General features: G+C 36.3%; 1 protein-coding gene across 45 annotated transcripts in view; it reads left to right on the top strand.

Moving 5' to 3' along the window:
* Positions 1 to 20,234, top strand: part of LOC129576772 (cell adhesion molecule Dscam2) — a 77,862-nt gene that overhangs the window by 47,483 nt on the left and 10,145 nt on the right. For 11 of the 45 annotated variants that reach the window (XM_055462432.1, XM_055462430.1, XM_055462428.1 and 8 more), the window contains 9 exons: positions 2,930 to 3,214; positions 12,068 to 12,187; positions 12,267 to 13,652; positions 13,732 to 14,132; positions 14,226 to 14,385; positions 14,467 to 14,698; positions 14,834 to 15,010; positions 15,094 to 15,260; positions 18,430 to 18,597. In XM_055462432.1, coding sequence (XP_055318407.1) covers positions 2,930 to 3,214; positions 12,068 to 12,187; positions 12,267 to 13,652; positions 13,732 to 14,132; positions 14,226 to 14,385; positions 14,467 to 14,698; positions 14,834 to 15,010; positions 15,094 to 15,260; positions 18,430 to 18,597 — 3,096 coding nt within the window. Of the gene's footprint in view, positions 1 to 1,498; positions 1,787 to 2,464; positions 2,750 to 2,929; positions 3,215 to 5,518; positions 5,807 to 5,980; positions 6,269 to 6,929; positions 7,218 to 7,361; positions 7,665 to 7,983; positions 8,272 to 9,261; positions 9,550 to 12,067; positions 12,188 to 12,266; positions 13,653 to 13,731; positions 14,133 to 14,225; positions 14,386 to 14,466; positions 14,699 to 14,833; positions 15,011 to 15,093; positions 15,261 to 18,429; positions 18,598 to 18,966; positions 19,177 to 20,234 lie in introns of all 45 variants that reach the window. The other 34 variants (XM_055462417.1, XM_055462409.1, XM_055462410.1 and 31 more) reach the window with 13 other exon arrangements.

Below are 20,234 nucleotides of genomic sequence, written 5' to 3' on the forward strand. Positions count from 1 at the left end.
ATGGACATTGAACAATGAACCCATCATTACGGGTGAGAATGGCATCACCATTAACAAGTTGTCAGCCAAATCGAGCGTTTTGAATATTGCATCGGTGGAAAAAGAGCATCGCGGTGTGATCAAATGCATCGCAGAAAATATGGCCGGTTCCGATACATATGCGTCTGAGCTCAGCGTTAACGGTACAACTTCAACAAAATAGTAGCGCAGCGAATGAAAAAAGCGCGATCCTTTGTGTTCATACGTGCTTTGTTGTCTCTTTGTTGTATTAATCCTAGATTTTTGTTTTTTGTTCTCGGTCTTGTTTATTCTTCCTCATTCCATGAATCTGGACAAGTTTCGGTGGCAATTTTTTTTTCTGCTCTCACTTTTTCTCTTTGTGTTTCACGAAATTTTATTCTTCGATAATCGATCTAGTTCCACCACAAATTATGCCATTTGATTCATTGCTTGGTGATGAACCAACTAACACTGGCGATAGTGTTGGAATTCAATGTATGGCGAACAAGGGCGATCTACCGATTGATATTCGCTGGGTTTTAAATTCATCGCCACTTGTGTCCGGCGAAAATGGTATCACAATCGTAAAACTAAATCAACGAACCAGTTCATTGAATATCAATAGCGTGGAAGGAATACATCGTGGCGTATTCAAGTGCATTGCAAACAATCAAGCCGGAACCGCTGAGCATTCAGCCGAGTTGCAAGTTAACGGTTTGTTTTCTAACACACCCTCAACCAATGCGAGAGAAATCGCTATTTTCAAGCGATCAACAACAACAACTTGCTGTCGTTTTTTGTTTAGATTTGTGAACATTTTGATTTAAATTAATTTTCCAAACAAACACCTCTTCCGTTCAATCCATCATAATCCATGACAATTATTCGTTTTTATCATAGTTTTACCTCACATCAATCCGTTTGCATTTGATGGTAATGTGAATTTTGGCGATAGCGTTCAAATAAGTTGTCACGTAGCCAAAGGTGATTTACCGTTAAAAATCAAATGGCTATTCAATGACAACCCATTGTTTGCCCATTTAAACATTCTCACATCGAAATTGGGCGATCGATCCAGCTTTTTGACCATACCATCCGTAACGGCCGAGAATTCTGGAAATTATACATGCGCCGCAGCTTTATCGAATTATCCGGCTGGTTCGGTTGAATATACATCACAATTGATTGTTAATGGTTAGAGCATTGGGTCAATTGAATAATTATAATATTGTGTTGTGTTTGCTTTCGCATTCTTGATGATTTATTTAGACACATCCAAAATCCTGTCCCATTATCGAAATCAAAATGGTGGTCTATAGAGATCATCTTCTTCTTATTATAGAATAAGGAGATCTACGTCGGCTTCAAGGTGACTTTTTTATTGCTCAAGTCGACTGCATCAAATTATTACAAAAAATAAAATCGAATCAACTAAAACAAAATACTTGCGTTAAATATTGAATAACATTTCAATGTATTTCAAAAATCGATTGCGTAGTGCCACCGAAAATCATACCGTTTTCGTTCAGCGACGAAGCATTGAACTACGATGAGACTGTCTCAGCGACGTGTACTGTGTCCGGTGGTGATTTGCCAATTAATTTTATCTGGTTGTTGAATCGCGTTCCAATTGAGCCTAATCAGGAGATTTTAACGGAAAAACGTGGCAAACGCATTAGTGTCCTAATGATTGACTCATTGAAAGCAGCACATCGAGGAAACTACACCTGTAGAGTTCAAAATGATGCTGGATTGTTTGAATTTACTTCAGAGTTGATGGTCAATGGTTAGCTTATTTGTGACACAAACACATTTCACAACGTCGATTGTTACGATTAAGTTTCTTTTTGATTGTTGTTTGTGCATTTCTCCGTAGTCCTTTATTTCGTTTCTGTTTGGTATTTCAACATTTTCATCCCTTCTTTTTTTTAATTCCCTTTGTAAATATATACACAACATTCAACTCAGTACACTCTTTGGGAATAATTCGCCTAAATTAGACGGTGTGTTTACAAAACGAAAAATTTGGTCGTAACAAAATGTCCATTTTGGGCCGATTGTTGATTCCCAAATTGGGTCGACAAAATGTTTGGAAGAAAGTCCGAAATGATCAGAGGAAATCTTCCGTGTTCGATAAGAAGGAAATCTGATACAGGTCCATTTTGCTCGAATGTGATTTTTTTTTTCGTCATTGCCCATAAATGCATTCCTCCAGATGGAAAGTGGTTAAATTCGATCGTGTATGGCGGCCAATGTTCTCCATAATTTGTAATTGAAATTGATCCACATATTGGTTCAATGCGTGGAAAATATCAACATAATGCTAAAATATGTTGATTTCATTGTCGTTATTTTCGTTGCTGCTTGGGATTTTTGCATCACTATTGTTTCATTTTTCTTTCGTTCTTCCGTTACTTCTCACATTCAAAACAAATAAATCTCCTCTACGATTGTTCTGTGCCAGTTTTACCACACATTCACCCGTTCGCATTCGAAGAGGAGGCCAATTCGGGTGACAGTGTACAGTTGACGTGTCACGCATCGAAAGGTGATTTGCCACTAACGATCAAGTGGCTGCACAATGCGCGTCCAATGTTCTCGCATTTGGGCGTGCTAACAAATAAAATCGGAGATCGCATCAGTTTGCTAACAATACCATCGGTTAAAGATCAAAACAGTGGCGATTATCAGTGTGTTGTGGAGAACAAAGCAGGAAAAGTCAACTACACAGCACATCTTTACGTCAATGGTTAATAGAAAAAGAAAATATCCTTCGCTTGGCAGATAGAATTTAGAAAGATTTGGTTTTCATTTGATTTAATTATTATTTTTATGTCCTTTTCTCTAAGTTTTCAACCTCATTAAACTATCGATTTGCGCGCTTTGAAATTCGGTGCTTTGAATTCATATTCAATTTCATTTCCCATAGTTATACCGTCGATTATACCATTTTCCTACGATGAGATTGTCAATGTTGGCGATGCATTCAATCTATTTTGTCAAATATCCAAGGGTGATAAGCCAATCGTCATCAAATGGAATTTTCGCGGTTTTGACGATTCACGTGACATTCAAATCAATACAAAACGCATTTCGGATAAATCAAGCCTGCTGTCGATATCAAATGCGACCGCTTCGCATAGCGGCACATACACATGCATGGCTACGAACAATGTAGGCTCATCCAGCTATTCAACGAATATCACAGTGAATGGTAAATGAGATGTATAAGCGGCAAAGTGTAACCTCAAAACTAAGTTTAAATATTCAATTTGATTGACATTTTAACAAACAATGGAATCGAGTCGAATAGCAACCGATTCAATTTCTAAAACTGGCTTCGAATATCATTAGAATAACATATTTTCACATATACACACAGTAGTAGTTGAAATCAAAAAAAAAACTCATCCAGGTCAAAAGCACATCGTTTTGCATCGAGCAAATTTAAATAAAAAAAAGAATGTGAGCACATGTCGTGCGTCGACTAAAATCCATTTTCACTTTCAATACGCTTCTACTACTCTTACTTGAATCAATTCACTAACGCAACATCGATCAAATGGCAACATTCACAAAATGCACTTGAATCGACACTCAACTAATCTCAATAAAAAAAACTCTGCATATCAAATTCAAAATGCATGTAATGATGTGAATTCCATGACAAGCACCATTCATTTTCCAAGAAAAAAAATCAAAACTCATACAGTCAAAACTGAAACGGCGCGCAATGCTTGCGGCAATTTGAATGTACTTTGAGGATAAAATAGATACGGCAATTCGTTTGGTTCACAGGATTTTGTTTGAATACAATTTGTTAGCGGTGAAAATATGTTCATGTGGTTTTATGTATCGTTTGATTAGAACCACCGAAAATAGCGACGTTTTCATTTGGCGACGAGCCATTAAAATTCGGCGAATCGGCATCGGTACAGTGTACGATATCTGGCGGTGATTTGCCAATGACTGTTCAATGGATGTTGAACGGCATCAAAATTCCACCGCATTTGGAAGTAACGACGGCAAAAATTGGCAAACGAATCCATGTACTATCAATCGAATCGGTTAAGGCAGACCATCGTGGAAACTATACATGTTTTGGAAAAAATCGAGCTGGCACGGCTGAGTTTACAGCACCGCTCATTGTTATCGGTTCGTGTGTTGTAACTGTGATAACTATTCACTCTCTTTGTGTGGGTTGTCACATGGCATTTTGCTAGTTTTAGTTATGTGTTGAAATGATTAGGAATATTTGTGTTTCATCAGTTGAAAAGGATGCTATTTCAATGGTTTTAAATTCTAGTTTATGTATTTTTATCATCCTTTAACCCCCCAAAAAAAAAATGTTTATGTTATTCCATCGACGTTTATGTTATGCGATTCTGATCTGATTGGCAATGGGAATTTAGTGCCGCCGAAAATATCGCCGTTCGATTTTGGTGAAGAACCATTGAATTTCGGTGAACCGGCATCGGTTCAGTGCACAATATTGGGCGGTGATTTACCAATGACTATAACATGGCTGCTGAACAATCAATCCATTGAGCAAATGCATGATGTGTCATTGTCAAAAATTGGAAAGCGTATTCATGTGCTGTCGATTGAATCGGTGTCCGGTCACCATGCTGGACTGTATTCGTGCCGGGCCAAAAATACTGCCGGCCTATCTGAACATTCGGCTCTTCTTTCGGTCAATGGTTTGTGTTACTTTGACGAAAAAGTCGGCTTAAGTTGTTCTGTGTGAATGGCAAAGTAACAAATTGTTTAGTTTTAGATGATTTTTCTTCTGTTTGATTTCCTCCCTCTGTTTCCCTTCCACCCACTGTTTGGATCATTTGTACGAAGTTTTATCATTTTTTTTTTCTCGGAAATGTTTTTAATACATAGTACCGCCAAAAATCACCCCGTTTTCCTTTGGTGATGAGCCCATGAATCAGGATGAACCAGTGTCCATTTCGTGCACAATATCCGGCGGTGATCTACCCATAAATGTGCGATGGACATTGAATGGCGGTGAAATTGAATCGTGGCATGAAATTTTAACGGAAACTCGTGGCAAACGCATCAATGTCTTGATGATTGAATCGTTGAAAGCAAAACATGCTGGAAATTATAGTTGCAATGCTGAAAATGCAGCTGGCATCGTTGCGCATTCATCCGAATTAATTGTGAATGGTTAGCTTATTTGTGCACACAAGCACAATTCACAACGTCGAATGTTACGATTAAGTTTCTTTTTGATTGTTGTTTGTGCATTTCTCCGTAGTCCGTTATTTCGTTTCTGTTTAGTATTTTAACATATTCATTCCTTCTTTTTTTTATTCCCTTTGTAAATATACACACAACATACAACTCAATACAATCTTCGTGAACAATTGATTCCAATTAATTCACAAATACTAGGGACCAACTAAACACTAGAATTAATTTTCGGTTAATTTTCTTTTTCGATTGATTACTCTTCAAATGAACCTTATTTTTTGATCAAACCTCTTTCATAACTTGAATCAAACAGTGCCGCCAAAGATAGTTCCATTTTCGTTCGGCGACGAAGCAATGAATTATGATGAGACCGTTTCAGTAACGTGTACCGTGTCTGGCGGTGATTTACCCATTAATTTCATTTGGCTGTTAAATCGCGTTCCGATTGAGCCAAATCAAGATATTTTAACGGAAAAACGAGGTAAACGCATCAGCGCACTGACAATTGATGCTCTGAAAGCAGCACACAGGGGTAACTACACCTGTCGAGTCCAGAATCAAGCAGCATCGGTTGAATTTACTTCAGAGTTGATGGTCAATGGTTAGAATGACCAATGATGTTATCTTTGTTATTAAGCTTCGAATATTGTTACCGTTCGTGTATTAGTCTATTGTTTTTATATCCAGAAATCCCATCCCAAAAAATAAATCATCGTTTCCTAAGTGTGGCCGCATTAAAATGAACAATTTTTTTTTCGAACATTTTGACGAACAGTAACACCGAAAATAGCACCATTCGACTTTGGCAATGAACCATCAAATTCCGGTGATTCGGCTAGTGTTCAGTGTTTGGTAACATCGGGTGATTTTCCCATTGAATTCAAGTGGTTGTTCAATGAACGGCCCGTTTCGGAGATATTTGGCATTTCAACGGTAAAATTAGGCAAACGAACGTATGCATTAACCATTGACGCGGTCAGTGGTAAGCATATGGGTAACTATACCTGTATGGTTCAAAATGAGGCAGGAATCGATCGTTACAGCGCTGCTCTAATTGTTAATGGTAAATGAGGAGGCGAAATCCTAATTTTAACATTTTAGCTCGAGTAAATGTTGTTCGGTTTTATTTTGGCGGATTTTCTTCATCAAAAATGATTTCTTTTCATTCTTTCTGGGAACTTTATGCTCTCTTTTCTTTCATCTTATTTTCAATAATATTCCAATATTTTGTGTTTTCCATTCGTTCAACAACACCCACACATTGACCTGACAACAACATACAGTTCCGCCATCAATTGCTCATTTCAATTTCGGCGATAAACCGTCCAATTTTGGCGATTCGGCTAGTGTACAGTGTTTGGTAACGTCCGGCGATTTGCCCATTGATTTCAAATGGTATTTCAATGGACGCCCAGTGAAAGAGTACTCGGGAATAACAACGGTGAAATTGGGCAATCGAAATTCGGTGTTGAATATTGATTCCGTAACGGGAAAGCACAGCGGTCAATATACCTGTGAATCATCGAACAGCGCTAATTCTTTGAACTATACCGCCGAATTGATTGTTAAGGGTATAAAGAAAAGAAGAACCAGCATTCTACAAATTTTTGTTTAAATTTTTATGGCTTTTTCTTCATTATATTGTAACCTTGTCCCTATCCCTCGATCGACACATTTTTTTTCTCCATCGTTAAATTAATCGGTTTCATTTGAATCAATTGTAGTGCCACCAAAAATCGCTCCATTCGACTTTGGTGAAGAGCCATCGAATTTCGCTGATTCGGCTAGTGTTGCATGTCTTGTCACAACTGGCGATATGCCAATTTCCTTTAAATGGTTTTTCAATAATCGGCCCGTCAAAGAATTTGCTGGCATCACAACGGTGAAATTGGGCAATCGCAATTCGGTGCTTAATATCGATTCGGTGACGGGAAAACATGCGGGGCTATACACTTGCGAAGCATCTAATCAAGCAGCATCGATTAATTACACTTCGCAACTCATCGTTAATGGTATTTAGAATGGCGAGAAAAGAGTGCATCTGTCGAAACAATTACTTTTTTTTGTTGATTAAGTTAACAATTAAATTCTTACTATTTTCCATATGTTTAGTGAATTCTTAACCATCCAAATTTTGTTTATATCCAAAAAAAAAGTGCCACCAAAAATCGCTCATTTCGATTTCGGTGAAGAGCCATCGAATTTCGGCGATTCGGCTAGTGTGCAATGCTTAGTGACTTCGGGCGATCTACCAATCGAGTTTCGGTGGCTGTACAATGGTCGACCGGTCAGCGAAGTGGCTGGCATCACAACGGCCAAAATGGGCAAACGAAATTCCGTTCTAACCATTGACTCAGTCACTGACCAACATGTGGGTAACTTTACGTGTCGCGCATCAAACTACAACGGTCAATTCAGTGCTACAATGGTCAATTTCACCGCTGAACTTATCGTCAATGGTACTACTAGGCAACAATCAAAACGGCTGATTCTTTTCGTGTAGTTTATGTTTATTTCTCATTTTATCCCATCCCAAACTATCCTTGCATTTGATTTTCATCCATGAAATGATTTATTGCGTATGGAAAAATGGTTTCAATACACATTTGACTCGGAAAAAAGTTTAAATTCGCGAATTTTTTCTTCGATCAATGAATTCAACACTTGAAGTCGTTTGCTCCAGAGCTTTCGATGAAAAAAAAAAACCATCAAATGGTCAGTCTGCCTTCCATATTCTGATTTTCATGAAACAATTATGGTTTTCTCCTTCAACATCAGTTATGCCAGTGATCGTTCCATTCGCGTTGGGCGATAAGCCGGCTCACATGGATCAATTCCTATCGATTACATGCGCAATTTCCGATGGTGATTTACCATTGAACATTTTTTGGACGTATAACAATCAACCCATAACACCTGACATGGATGTAAGTATTTCGAAATTGGGCAAACGTACCAGCGTTCTCACCATCGATAGCGTTAACGGACATCACGCTGGTCAATACACATGTCATGGGAAGAACGGGGCGGGCAGCACAAACTATACAACTGAACTTAAAGTGATCGGTGTGTTTCGACCGTTGTCTCTATTTTTCTACAGGCTTTCTAGAATCGTTCTTGAAACGTCCTATGTCCATAGTATAAGTGGTTTCAATTTATTCTTTAAGCAGTCGTCCCAAACTCCCACACTGATTCTTCTATTGTTATGGAAATCTGTTTGAAATGGTCTCGATTCTTCTGCTTCTCAGTCTTCCTCCACATTTCTCTTGTGAACTGTGAAATTCAACACATTTTAACATGATTGCGAAATGAAATTGCGTCAAATATTCAAATTCACTTTATATATTAATGAAAATGAAATGAAAGAAAAGAAAAAATTGACTTGATTTCCAGTATTGCCGAAAATCACTCCATTCTCACCCGGTTCGGATGCATTCTACCCCGGTGATTATTTCTCGGTGCAATGCTCAATAATGCACGGTGATTTGCCCATTTCAATCTACTGGAAATTCAATGATCGCATCATTGAGGGCAATACTGAGTTGCTCATCTCGAAAATGGGCTCACGAAGCAGTGTCTTAACGATTGAATCGATTCGTGATTATCATGCGGGAAATTATTCATGTTTTGGAAAAAACGCAGCCGGAATTACGAATCACAGTGTGGCACTCGTTGTCAATGGTTCGAAAATTTTACTTTCTCTTCTTAATTTTTTCTTTCGTTTTCCGTTTTGGTTTCGTTTGTTACATATTTTATTTGGTGTTTTTGGTTTGGCTTTTTATTTCTAGTTTATAATTTGCTACTTTGTTTAGAATTTCTTCATCCCAATATTTCTGCTTCGATTTTCATGGGTGATTCGAATAAACACATAAGTGCCAATTGGTGAAATAGACAAAAGGGTTGGCATACACATTAAACACACACTCTCTCTCACACACACACACAAACACTATAATTCAAGTGATACAAACGCGTGTCATTATGGCCGATCGATCACAAATACAATAAGCACTTCGATGCGCATTTCAAACGAATGTGTTCTCATTTTGTTTACAGTACCACCAAAACTAGCACCATTTGGCATTTCCGATGAGCCATTACATTTGGGCGATTATTTTCAATTGACTTGTGCAGTGGTGCACGGTGACTTTCCATACAACATCACGTGGTACTTCAACGATGAACCGATCACATATATTGACGGTGTCACAATACTGATGCATGGCAAACGAAGCAGTTCGCTGAACATCGATTCCGTTTCCGGTGCACATTCGGGAAACTATAGTTGCATCGGATCGAATGTAGCCGGGCGTGCAAGCATTACAACAACACTGTCTATACGGGGTTTGTGTTTGCTCATTCAATTTTCACTCAGTCTCTTTCACACGCAAAAAATACGCGCTTCAAAAATGTCGCTTAAACTCGCTGAACCAACCATTTTGTTTGTTTGTTGTTTTTTTAGTTTCTCTTTTTTTTCATTAGTTTTATTTTGTTTGTGATATAATTTATTTGAACGTAGAACAGTTGAATTGGCAAATTTTTTCCGAATATTCCAATGCGAACGACGAATAACGCAAAGTTTTCATGTCAACACATAAACTTTTGATTGAAATTCAACTTTTCATCGTTTCGAATCACTCTGGTCTACTATAGTTTGATTTCGGTTTTTATTTATCCTTTTCCTTTCGATCGAACCAAGCAATCGAACTGTTGCTCAGTGTGTCCCATAATCAAAACTCTGTGAATGGAGCCGTATTTTTTCGTTCCCTGACGCCATCGAGGATTCTTTTAGAAGAATAAGCTTCAATTTTGCGCAAAGGAAGAAGTACTCTCGTACTAGAAAACCTTTAAATTTTTGTTTTGCCAAAATCTTCAAAATTCAAAAGTTTTCCATCGTTTTACCATAAAAACAACAATTTTCATGTCATCGGAGGTTTTAGAATCGATTCCGAGGCGCGAAAATATTCGGTTTTAAAAACTTTATCTTCACTTTAGCGATGCCTATCTTCATGTCCAAAGCCATTTTGTTGATGAAACTGCAAACAGAGATATTTTCCGAAAAATTTAATTCAATCGAAGCCGAACACTGAAAATCATATCGAATCAATGGTGCCATTCAAAAGCGTTCGTGGTCATCAAAAATGGGTCAGAATGGCCGGAATTGAATCGAATTTTTTTCCACCAAATTGATGTTGTTTTCATCTCCGTCGAGGTTTTCGCATTTATCAAATCCACCAACAATCATCCAGTCCATATTTTCTTATGATTTTAAAATCCTTTAACAATTCCGTTTTCATTTCATCACACATTGCTTTTAATTTGAATGAGTTTATTTTAAGTCTAACAAAACATTTGAAATGTTGATTCATCGATCAAATAATTGCACGTCGACAATCATGTTTTCATACGCAGTCGCATACCATGCAATTCGATCACATTTGTATGCCGCACATTTTGAAACGATAACAAAAACACAGCCGATACATTTGCTAAGTCACACAATGATCATCATTGTTTTACATTCACATACATTTGATGCATTCGAATTGATTGCATTTTGAAAGAGAGAGAGAGAGAGAGAGAGAGAGAGAGAGAGAGAGAGAGAGAGAGGAAATGAAACGACACATACACACAGTTGCTTGCCGACTCAAGTGATCAAAGCCATTTCGAAATTGAAAAGAAAAATATCCATAACAATCGTAACGCTACACACGCTCACACCAAACAGATCGTCCAGAATATCATCCATTCCTTTCCCAAACCCCTTCCACTCCCAATTTCCTTACTTATTCTCTTTAGTTTCTTGATTTTGACTTTGGTTGAGTATTTAATTTTCTTTTGCATGCTAAAACACCGTATCGAAACATCAGAAAGTGTAAAATATTGATACAAACGAAAGACTCTATCTTTCTGATTCTCGATATTGATGTGGCCTTTCACTTTGGTTTGGTTTCTAACAATTTCATTTTCTTTATTATTTCTCCTAACACATTTCATTTCAGTTTATTTGGGCTTTTTGTTGCTTATAATTTTGTAGCTATTGCATGGTTTGTGTTTAAGTAAAAGCAAATGATTTGGATGCATTCGCATTTGCACAACGATTTAAATCGCAAAAAAAAACAAATTACGAAAAATCACTCCAAATTTTTCACTTTTACATGATTTTGTTCTTTTATGTAGAATCAACTTCCGAAAGAAGGTTTTATGAAAAAAATGTGCTGAAATCATCAGATATTCACTCAGAATTGGACGAATATAACTCAATTTTCGGTTCTGATTGAGAATTTGTTTTTTAAATTTTTGTTCTAATTTTTTTTTGAATTTTTCCACATGAAATTGAATTTTTCGCATTAAAAAAAAATGATATGAACAAAATTGTTCCATTTCGTCATTATTGGGTTCAAAATCTGATGTATCTGCCACTTTTCTCATAATTCCTTCATTTAATCGAAACAGAATTTGAATTTCAACAATTTCATTTGAAATTTAAAAAAAAATATCAAAAAGGAATGTTAAATATTTTTTTTTCATATCAAGACTGGTTTAGGATTGGTTTAGGTAAAAAAATCAAACCAAAATTCAAATTCTGATTCGAGTTTTTATATTTGAATTGTCCATTGTAACTGGTTCGCATTCATTTAAAAAAAAAATTAATGTTAAATGCTTGAAAAAGAATCGTCTTTTTCAATTGAGTAAATAATATTAATAAATGACAAAAAGCAAGCGATATTCAGTTACAAAAGAAATATTCAAATATAAAAGGAGTTCAAAATGTTGTTGAATCGTGAATTAAATGCATTTAAAAAAAAATGAATATGATGACTAATTCGTTGCAATTTTTCCAATTGAATCACTTGAACAGTACCACCAAGATGGATTTTGGAGCCAACCGACAAGGCCTTTGCTCAAGGTTCAAATGCCAAGGTGGAATGCAAATCCGATGGTTTCCCGAAGCCACAAATTGTTTGGAAGAAAGCTGTTGGTAAGTATTCAACTCTTACACCAAACCCAATTATTTCCCACAAAAACACGACAATAAAATGAATTTCCATCAATTTCAGGTGATACTCCTGGTGAATACAAGGACATGAAGGCAAACGATAACATTCGTGTGGATGAGGGAACTTTGTACATCAACAACATTCAGAAAAATAACGAAGGATACTATTTGTGCGAGGCGATCAATGGCATTGGATCTGGTTTGAGTGCGGTGATTTTGATCAGTGTCCAGGCTCCACCGGAATTTGCTGAAAAACTACGAAATCAAACTGCTCGTCGTGGTGAACCGGCTGTTTTGCAATGCGAAGCAAAGGGCGAAAAACCAATTGGCATCTTATGGAATATGAATAACATGCGTTTGGACCCAAAAACCGACAATCGATACACAATTCGCGAAGAGATTCTGGCCACCGGTGTTATGTCCTCACTGTCAATCAAACGCACTGAACGCACGGATTCGGCTTTGTTCACCTGTGTTGCCACAAATGCATTCGGTAGTGACGATGCTAGCATCAACATGATCATTCAAGAAGTGCCAGAAATGCCATACGCTTTGAAAGTCTTGGATAAATCGGGTCGAACAGTGCAATTGAGCTGGGCCAAACCATACGATGGCAATTCACCACTCAAACGTTATATCATTGAATTTAAAACGTCTCGCGGTTCATGGGAACATGATGTTGATCGAGTCATTGTGCCGGGTCATACAAACGAAGCTCAAGTGCAACAATTGAGTCCAGCCACCACATACAATTTCCGCATCGTTGCTGAGAATGAAATTGGTGTATCCGATTCATCGGAAGTCGTTCCAATCATCACTGCCGAAGAGGCTCCATCGGGCAAACCTCAAAACATCAAAGTCGAACCCACTTCACAGACATCGTTGCGCGTTACATGGAAAGCACCACCACGTTCCGATTGGAATGGTGAAATTTTGGGATACTACGTTGGCTACAAATTGTCCAGCTCGAACAGTTCATACTATTTCGAAGAAGTGAAATACTCAATGGAAGAGGGCAAAGAATACAGTTTGGAATTGACAAATTTGAAAACGTACACACAATACTCGGTTATCATTCAAGCGTACAATAAAGTTGGTGCCGGTCCAATGAGTGACGAAGAAAAACAATACACTGCTGAAGGTACACCAGACCAACCGCCAAGCGATACAATGTGCACAACGCTCACCTCACAAACGATTCGCGTGTCATGGGTCAGTCCACCGCTTGAATCGGCCAACGGTCTTATCAAAGGATACAAAGTGGTTTATGCACCAAGCGAACTGTGGTACGATGACAAGAACAAAAATTATAAGAAAACTGCCTCCAGCGATACGGTTTTGCACGGCTTGAAAAAGTACACGAATTATACGATGCAAGTGTTGGCCACAACAACCGGCGGTGACGGTGTACGAAGTTCTCCAATTCATTGTCAAACAGAACAGGATGGTAAGTTGGAATCAAATTAAAAAAAGGGGTTTTTTTTTCTTTGAAAAATAATTTAATGAATTTTCTCACTCTTTCACAGTTCCTGAGGCTCCAACTGCTGTCAAGGCTTTGGTATATGGTGCACAAGCAATTTTGGTATCATGGCGACCACCGACACAACCAAACGGAATCATTTCACAATATACTGTTTACTCGCGCGAAGAAGGAAGCGAAGCCGAACCAAAGAAGGAAAAAGTGCCAGCATATCAAATGAGCTTCGAAGCATCCGGTCTTGAGATGAACAAACCATACGAGTTCTGGGTGACAGCCAGCACAAATATTGGCGAAGGACAACAGTCAAAGAGCGTTATTTCCATACCGAGCGATAAAGTACCGGCCAAAATTGCCTCATTCGATGACACATTCATTGCCACATTCAAAGAAGATGCCAAATTACCTTGTCTCGCTGTCGGTTCACCCACACCAAATATCACATGGAAGGTGCGTATCATTACAGTCTTTCTAAAATCAAATTATCGATTGCATGAATCGAAAGCGAAGACTAAAATCAAAATTTTCTTTTTGAAATTGCAGGTAAAAGGCGCCGATTTCGTACCAAATGAACGTATGCGAATTCTTGCACAAGGAACACTCTTCATCAAAGATGTTATTCGACAAGATGCCGGTGATTATACATGCGTTGCAGAGAATTCAATTGCCAAAGACTCAATAACACACAAATTGACGGTTTTAGGTATTATTTACAGTCATTTAATTATATGAAGTGGTCTTCAATTATGATTATGACCATATACTAATTTAAATCCTTTTTCAGCTCCACCACAATCACCGCAAGTGACATTGACCGCAACAACGACTGATTCACTAACACTGAAATTGAAACCACATGAAATGGACTCAGCACCAATTCATGGTTACACATTGCACTACAAACCGGAGTTTGGTGACTGGGAAACAGTTGAAGTGGCTGTTGATGCACAGAAATACACAATCGAAAGTCTGTTCTGTGGCTCACGTTATCAAGTCTATGCTACTGGATATAACAGGTAGGAAGATTTTCCATAAACATTAATCAGATATTTGTTGAAAATCTTTTTTTTTTGAATTTTTTGTTTCTTTCAACTAAATTTGAATATTTTTTTCTTGACTTGATTGAATAATTTTCCTTTTTTATCAACCAGCATTGGTGCCGGCGAAGCCTCAGACATTTTGAACACACGGACCAAAGGATCGAAACCAATAATGCCAGAGAATTCCAAATTCATTGAGCCATCATCGAATTCGGTGACATTGCATCTACCCACATGGAAGGATGGCAGCTGCCGAATGTCACATTTCGTTGTTGAACACAAGAAAAAGTATATTTCACACCAAAACCTGTTCGATTTTGTAAAAACCATTCAAAATGCGCCACATTCACTAAATGGTTGCATCATTTCAGGGATCACATTGAATGGAATCAAATTTCGAATAATGTGAAACCCGGCGGTAATTTTGTGGTGCTCGATTTAGAACCAGCCACATGGTACAATGTTCGAATTACAGCTCACAATAGCGCCGGTTTCACAGTAGCTGAGTATGAATTTGCCACATTGACCGTGACCGGAGGTATTTGCTTTCTGTTCAAAATACAATTTGTATAGTTGAAAAATGTACTCGAGGTAAACTGCAGCTCTCGCGGTTGAAATTAAATGGCAATCGAAAATTGCAAATTGGAACGAAATGTTCACAAAATCGCCCATTTATGGACATGCGCTGTTTTCTCGTACATTTTTCAACAAACAAAGAAAAATTGCTCATGACAAACGTATGCAGAACATAAATGAATATGCATTGGTACCACGTTCTTCCCAAAAAGAGAGAAAAAAAAACACACGAAATTTTCTTTGTACAAATCGCTGTTTAAAACTGCATTCGTATTACAGTGAGAAATTGAATATCGGTATCGGTCTTGATGAAATGTTGATTGAGCTCGCCTGAAAATACGAATGCAACTCGATGATGATCTCCGAAGCGTGCACAGCATTTGCCCAAAAACACATTACACAAATTGCGCTGCAATCGCTTACGAGATCACTTCAATTGTAGAATTTGTATTTAATCTGTATAAAATCCTGAGTAATTTAGAGACAGAAACAAAAACTGTGCGCTCAATCACAGCTTCACCAAAAAAAAAGTATGCAAAATTAAAAACAGAATCATTTTTATTTGTTTGATTTGATTTTTCGTTATGTAAATAATCAGTCGAATAACCGGCCCAGATCTTCGTTTCCCCGGTTTTCTCTTCAGTTGATTCATTTTGTAGCTTGAACAAATTTCTTTGCTTTTCTTTTTGGTTTAATTTTTCGCGGGCCGGTTTGTGTTTCATTCAAGTCTTTTGCCATTTTTAGCAGAAATTTTCGTTTAATTTTCAATATCCCCCCAGAAGAAAAACAAAAATTGGTTTCATTCTCCCCCACACATAAGTTTCCTCAGCCAGGTATCAAGAATTCACCACCATCCAACATTTACACACACACACACACACAGTAGAAACACCAAACATTAAAACACCAATCCATTTACATGTTTTTTTTTTCTTTCGTTGTTGTTATTATTCTTTAGTTGATGCCATTTATCTTAGAAGTTTTAAGTTTAAACTGCCTTTTTTAACATCCATTTTGTTTCATGATTTGTCGCCAATTCTGCGTTTGATTTTTTTACGCCATTCTTGAGTTTCATTGTCTTTTTTCGATATCATCATATAAGCCCATTTATAATCAACATGCAATTTAAATGTGTTTTTGTTTTACATTCATGGTCCTTTGACTGTGTTCTCTTTTGTTTCGTTCCATTTTATGACCAAGTTGAATCACATACACATTCATTCAAACACTCAATCAAATTGAGGCATTTTTTTTTCTGATTTGGAACTCAATTGTTGTGTTTATTTTGTAGAAATCAAATGGTAGAATTTTCGCACCTATTCCACGAACAACAAAAAACCGTAGATATTTCAATTTTTCCGAGGCTAAACTAAATGTGTAGCTTTTAGACCATGTTTCCACCGAAATTCAATTATGCCCACACTCTTTCAATAGCCGCCAAATATATTTATACAGACACCAATTAGTCCACCATAGACACAAACACACCAACTTAGTCCACTCAACTGTTTTCTTTGCGAACAGCAAAAGAGTGTACAGAAAAAAAAAACGAAGAATGTCTGTCGATATGTTTAAGAAATGTGTATGTTATTCAACAAATATTGTTTTTTGTTTCAATTTTATCAAAAAACTATTCAGTTGAATTTTTCCTTATATTTATGTTTATGAAAACCAGAAAAAAAAGAACAACTTTTTTTGCAACTAAATGAATGTAAAGTATTTAATTTATAAGTGGGAGCTAAATTTGATATCACACTCAGACAGTGATTCTGAGTCCCTGAAACAACCTACAATTGCTATCTGACAATGAATCAATAAGCTCAACATCAATATTATTTCATTTTTCGTATATACGTTTATTTGTTATCATTCATTTGAATAATCGGTCAATTGATGTTCTTAGATTTTCCGTTCGATTTTCGTAATTCGGCTCAATTCAAACAACAATAGAAATCATTTTTATTTACCAATAAACAAAACAAAAAAAAAACGAAAGAAAAACAATGAAAAATGAAAACAAAAGCAGAAAAACTCGACTAAATTTTAAAAGTCAATTTTCGTTCGTAAAAAATAGGGACCCATCATTTTTTTTTGGAAGAAAAATATGATGATCCACATCATTTCGAATTAGCGGAACAATAACGATTCTTTTTTGTCTTTTTTTGCATTTAAATCTTTTTTCAATTAAATTGTTTACTTCTGTTCAGTCATTCTCTAAACATTCAAATCATCATTCATCATATTCCATATGCATCAAACCCGTTTGTCTTTTTTTTAATTGATTTTTTTTTTTGAGAGGTTAACAACGTTCCAATCACCTCATCGTTTTTAGCAAATCATGGATTTTTTTCGGTTATGTTTCAAGTCATCTCATATCCTCATGTATGTTTTCATTGATTTTTTTCTGGCAAATTTTCATTTTTAAATAAACTTTTCGTTCGACTCCAATGAAAAACACTAATCACACTTGTTCTCAAATCATATTCTCTGAATTATTCCTACCCCTCATGCAACAACAACAAAAAAAAACACAGCTGATTCAATTTTTAATAACAACAAATAATAATCCAATATTTTTTACATTTTGAATTCATTTTGCATCCGTCTCATCCATATGAATCCTTTTCTTACTTGCGATTTTTTCTTTTCGTTTCGACATAGATAAATATCTTTCTTTTCATTTTTCGCTTCTTTCTCTGATGAAAACAAACAAGACAACAAAACACACACAAATTTTACCAAATGAATCAACAATTTTTATTCTCTCTTTCTCTATGTCTTTTCTCTTTTTTAATCTATGGATTAATTCCGTTCCCATTTGATTTTCTTTATTTTTTTCGCTTTCAGCAATTAATTCAATTTTTTAAATACGAAATCAAACTCTCGTTACAAAAAACCAAAAAAAAAAACGTTAAACAAAAACAAATAAAAATGATTATATTGATTAAAAAAAAAACAGTTTAATATTCCGATTTAAACCATGTTCCAATAGAAAATGGAAGAAAACATGTGTTTTTTTTTTGTTCAAATTTATGTTTATTAGCAAAACAAAACACAACAAAAATTCAAATGAAATATAAACAAAAAATGGCTTTTTGGTTCGTTCTTTTCGTAAATTGTGGTTGTTACAGGGACGATTGCACCCTCACGCGATATTCCTGATCTCACTGCTGAGGAAACCATACGCATCATTCTGTCGAATATGAATCTCGTGGTACCAGTTATATGCGCCATCGTAGTAATTATTATTGCGATTGTTGTTATCTGTATACTGCGTAGCAAGGGCAATCATCACAAAGGTACTTTCAACAAATCTGTTTTTTACTAACTGCCGTCGTTTTTTTTTTCTTTCTCTCTCTTTCTCTTCCCCTTTCACTGTGTTCTTTTTTTTATTTTTGAAATGTTTATTTGTTTTTTGATGACCAAAAAAAAAACCAATTATCATGCGAACTCTGTGCCTTTATGAATGTCTGTCATAACTTATGTGTCGGTTTCAATGAAAAAAAAAATCGTATTGAAACAAAAAAAATTTCAAAAATATGAACGAATCGCTGAATTTGTTTCGAATGCGTTGTTCAATCAAAAACGAATGTCGGGAAAAACAATCGAATGGACACGTGGTGGTTGGACCGAATGGATCCGAATGGGTTTGTAATTGATAAAAATAGGTACATTGGCACCACCGTTGGATAGTGTTCATCGTTTTGACAGCAATGGCCATCCGATTTATTTGCCACCATGGATGAGCGACTGGCTCAATCTCAACGTAATGGTTCCAATGATCGCAATGATTGTGATTATCGTCGGCATTCTAGTCATTTGTATCGCTCTAACTCGACGACGTGTTGACATGCGAAATGGACAAAAGGATGTATACTGTAGGTTCAAATGGATATTTAACGTCACTTAATCGAGAAAAAACTATCATCTCAAGTTCAATTCCATTCCATGGACTAGCAACGATTCGATTGTTTTTTTTTTCCTATGAAACGACTACAAACATTCAAAACAAATGAAAAACTAGCATATTCTGGCACAGAGCTTCGTAGACAGACACGCAAACATTTTGTTTTAATTTGTTTTTATATTAAATGAACTTGAAACAAAAATGGGCGACTGAATTAAATTGCATTTATAGGAGACGGATTGTCATGATTGTCTCAATTGATTTGACTCAGATCGCCCATTGAACTAACGTTAATTTTTATGGTTGCTCCTTCAATATTTGATTTGTCATTGTTTTATGTTTTTTTTTTATTTTCGTTTACACTCTCGTTCATTTTCGATCCAGACGAAGAGTGTTTTCGTTTCTTTTGATTTTCCAATGGAATGACATTGTTTCAAATGTGGTTCAAGGTCATTTTCGTTTTTGTATCATATCTTTTTCGAAACTAACATGGCTGATTTTTGCAATCATATATCGTAGTTGGACGTGCGGATGCATCATGCTTAATCGCACACAGCTTTCAAATGGCTTTGCCGCTCGCAAATTTCAAATTGAATTATATAAAATCAGCCAATTGCTTCTTGGGTTCTTTTTTGTTCCTGTTTTCACTTGTATCATTTTAGATGAATCGATTGTGTTTTATGTACTTACTGTAGTTTTCTTTCTCCCCTTCTAATTCGATTGAAATGTACTTCGATTGCAAAAAGAATGGGTAACAGAATGGAGCATTGGGGACAACATAATGACCACCAGATGTGCACCACTCACACATTCTTTGCAATCGATTTGTGCAGCATTTGGGTTTGGAGTTTCGTTTTTATTAGCTTTTATTTTATCGTTTTCCATTTGGTTTGGCTCTTTGTTTCTTCACTTCGTAGTTAGAATGTAACTTTTTGTCTAATTCCATTAGATTAAATCTTGAACAAAAAATAACTATTTAAGAATTGTATATTAAAAGTAAGATGCTTTTCATTATCACCATAACAAAAA

This window comes from Sitodiplosis mosellana, unplaced genomic scaffold (genome assembly GCF_009176505.1).
Source record: "Sitodiplosis mosellana isolate CC-2019 unplaced genomic scaffold, AAFC_SMos_1.0 Smas_scaffold_6191, whole genome shotgun sequence".
Lineage (NCBI taxonomy): Eukaryota > Metazoa > Arthropoda > Insecta > Diptera > Cecidomyiidae > Sitodiplosis > Sitodiplosis mosellana.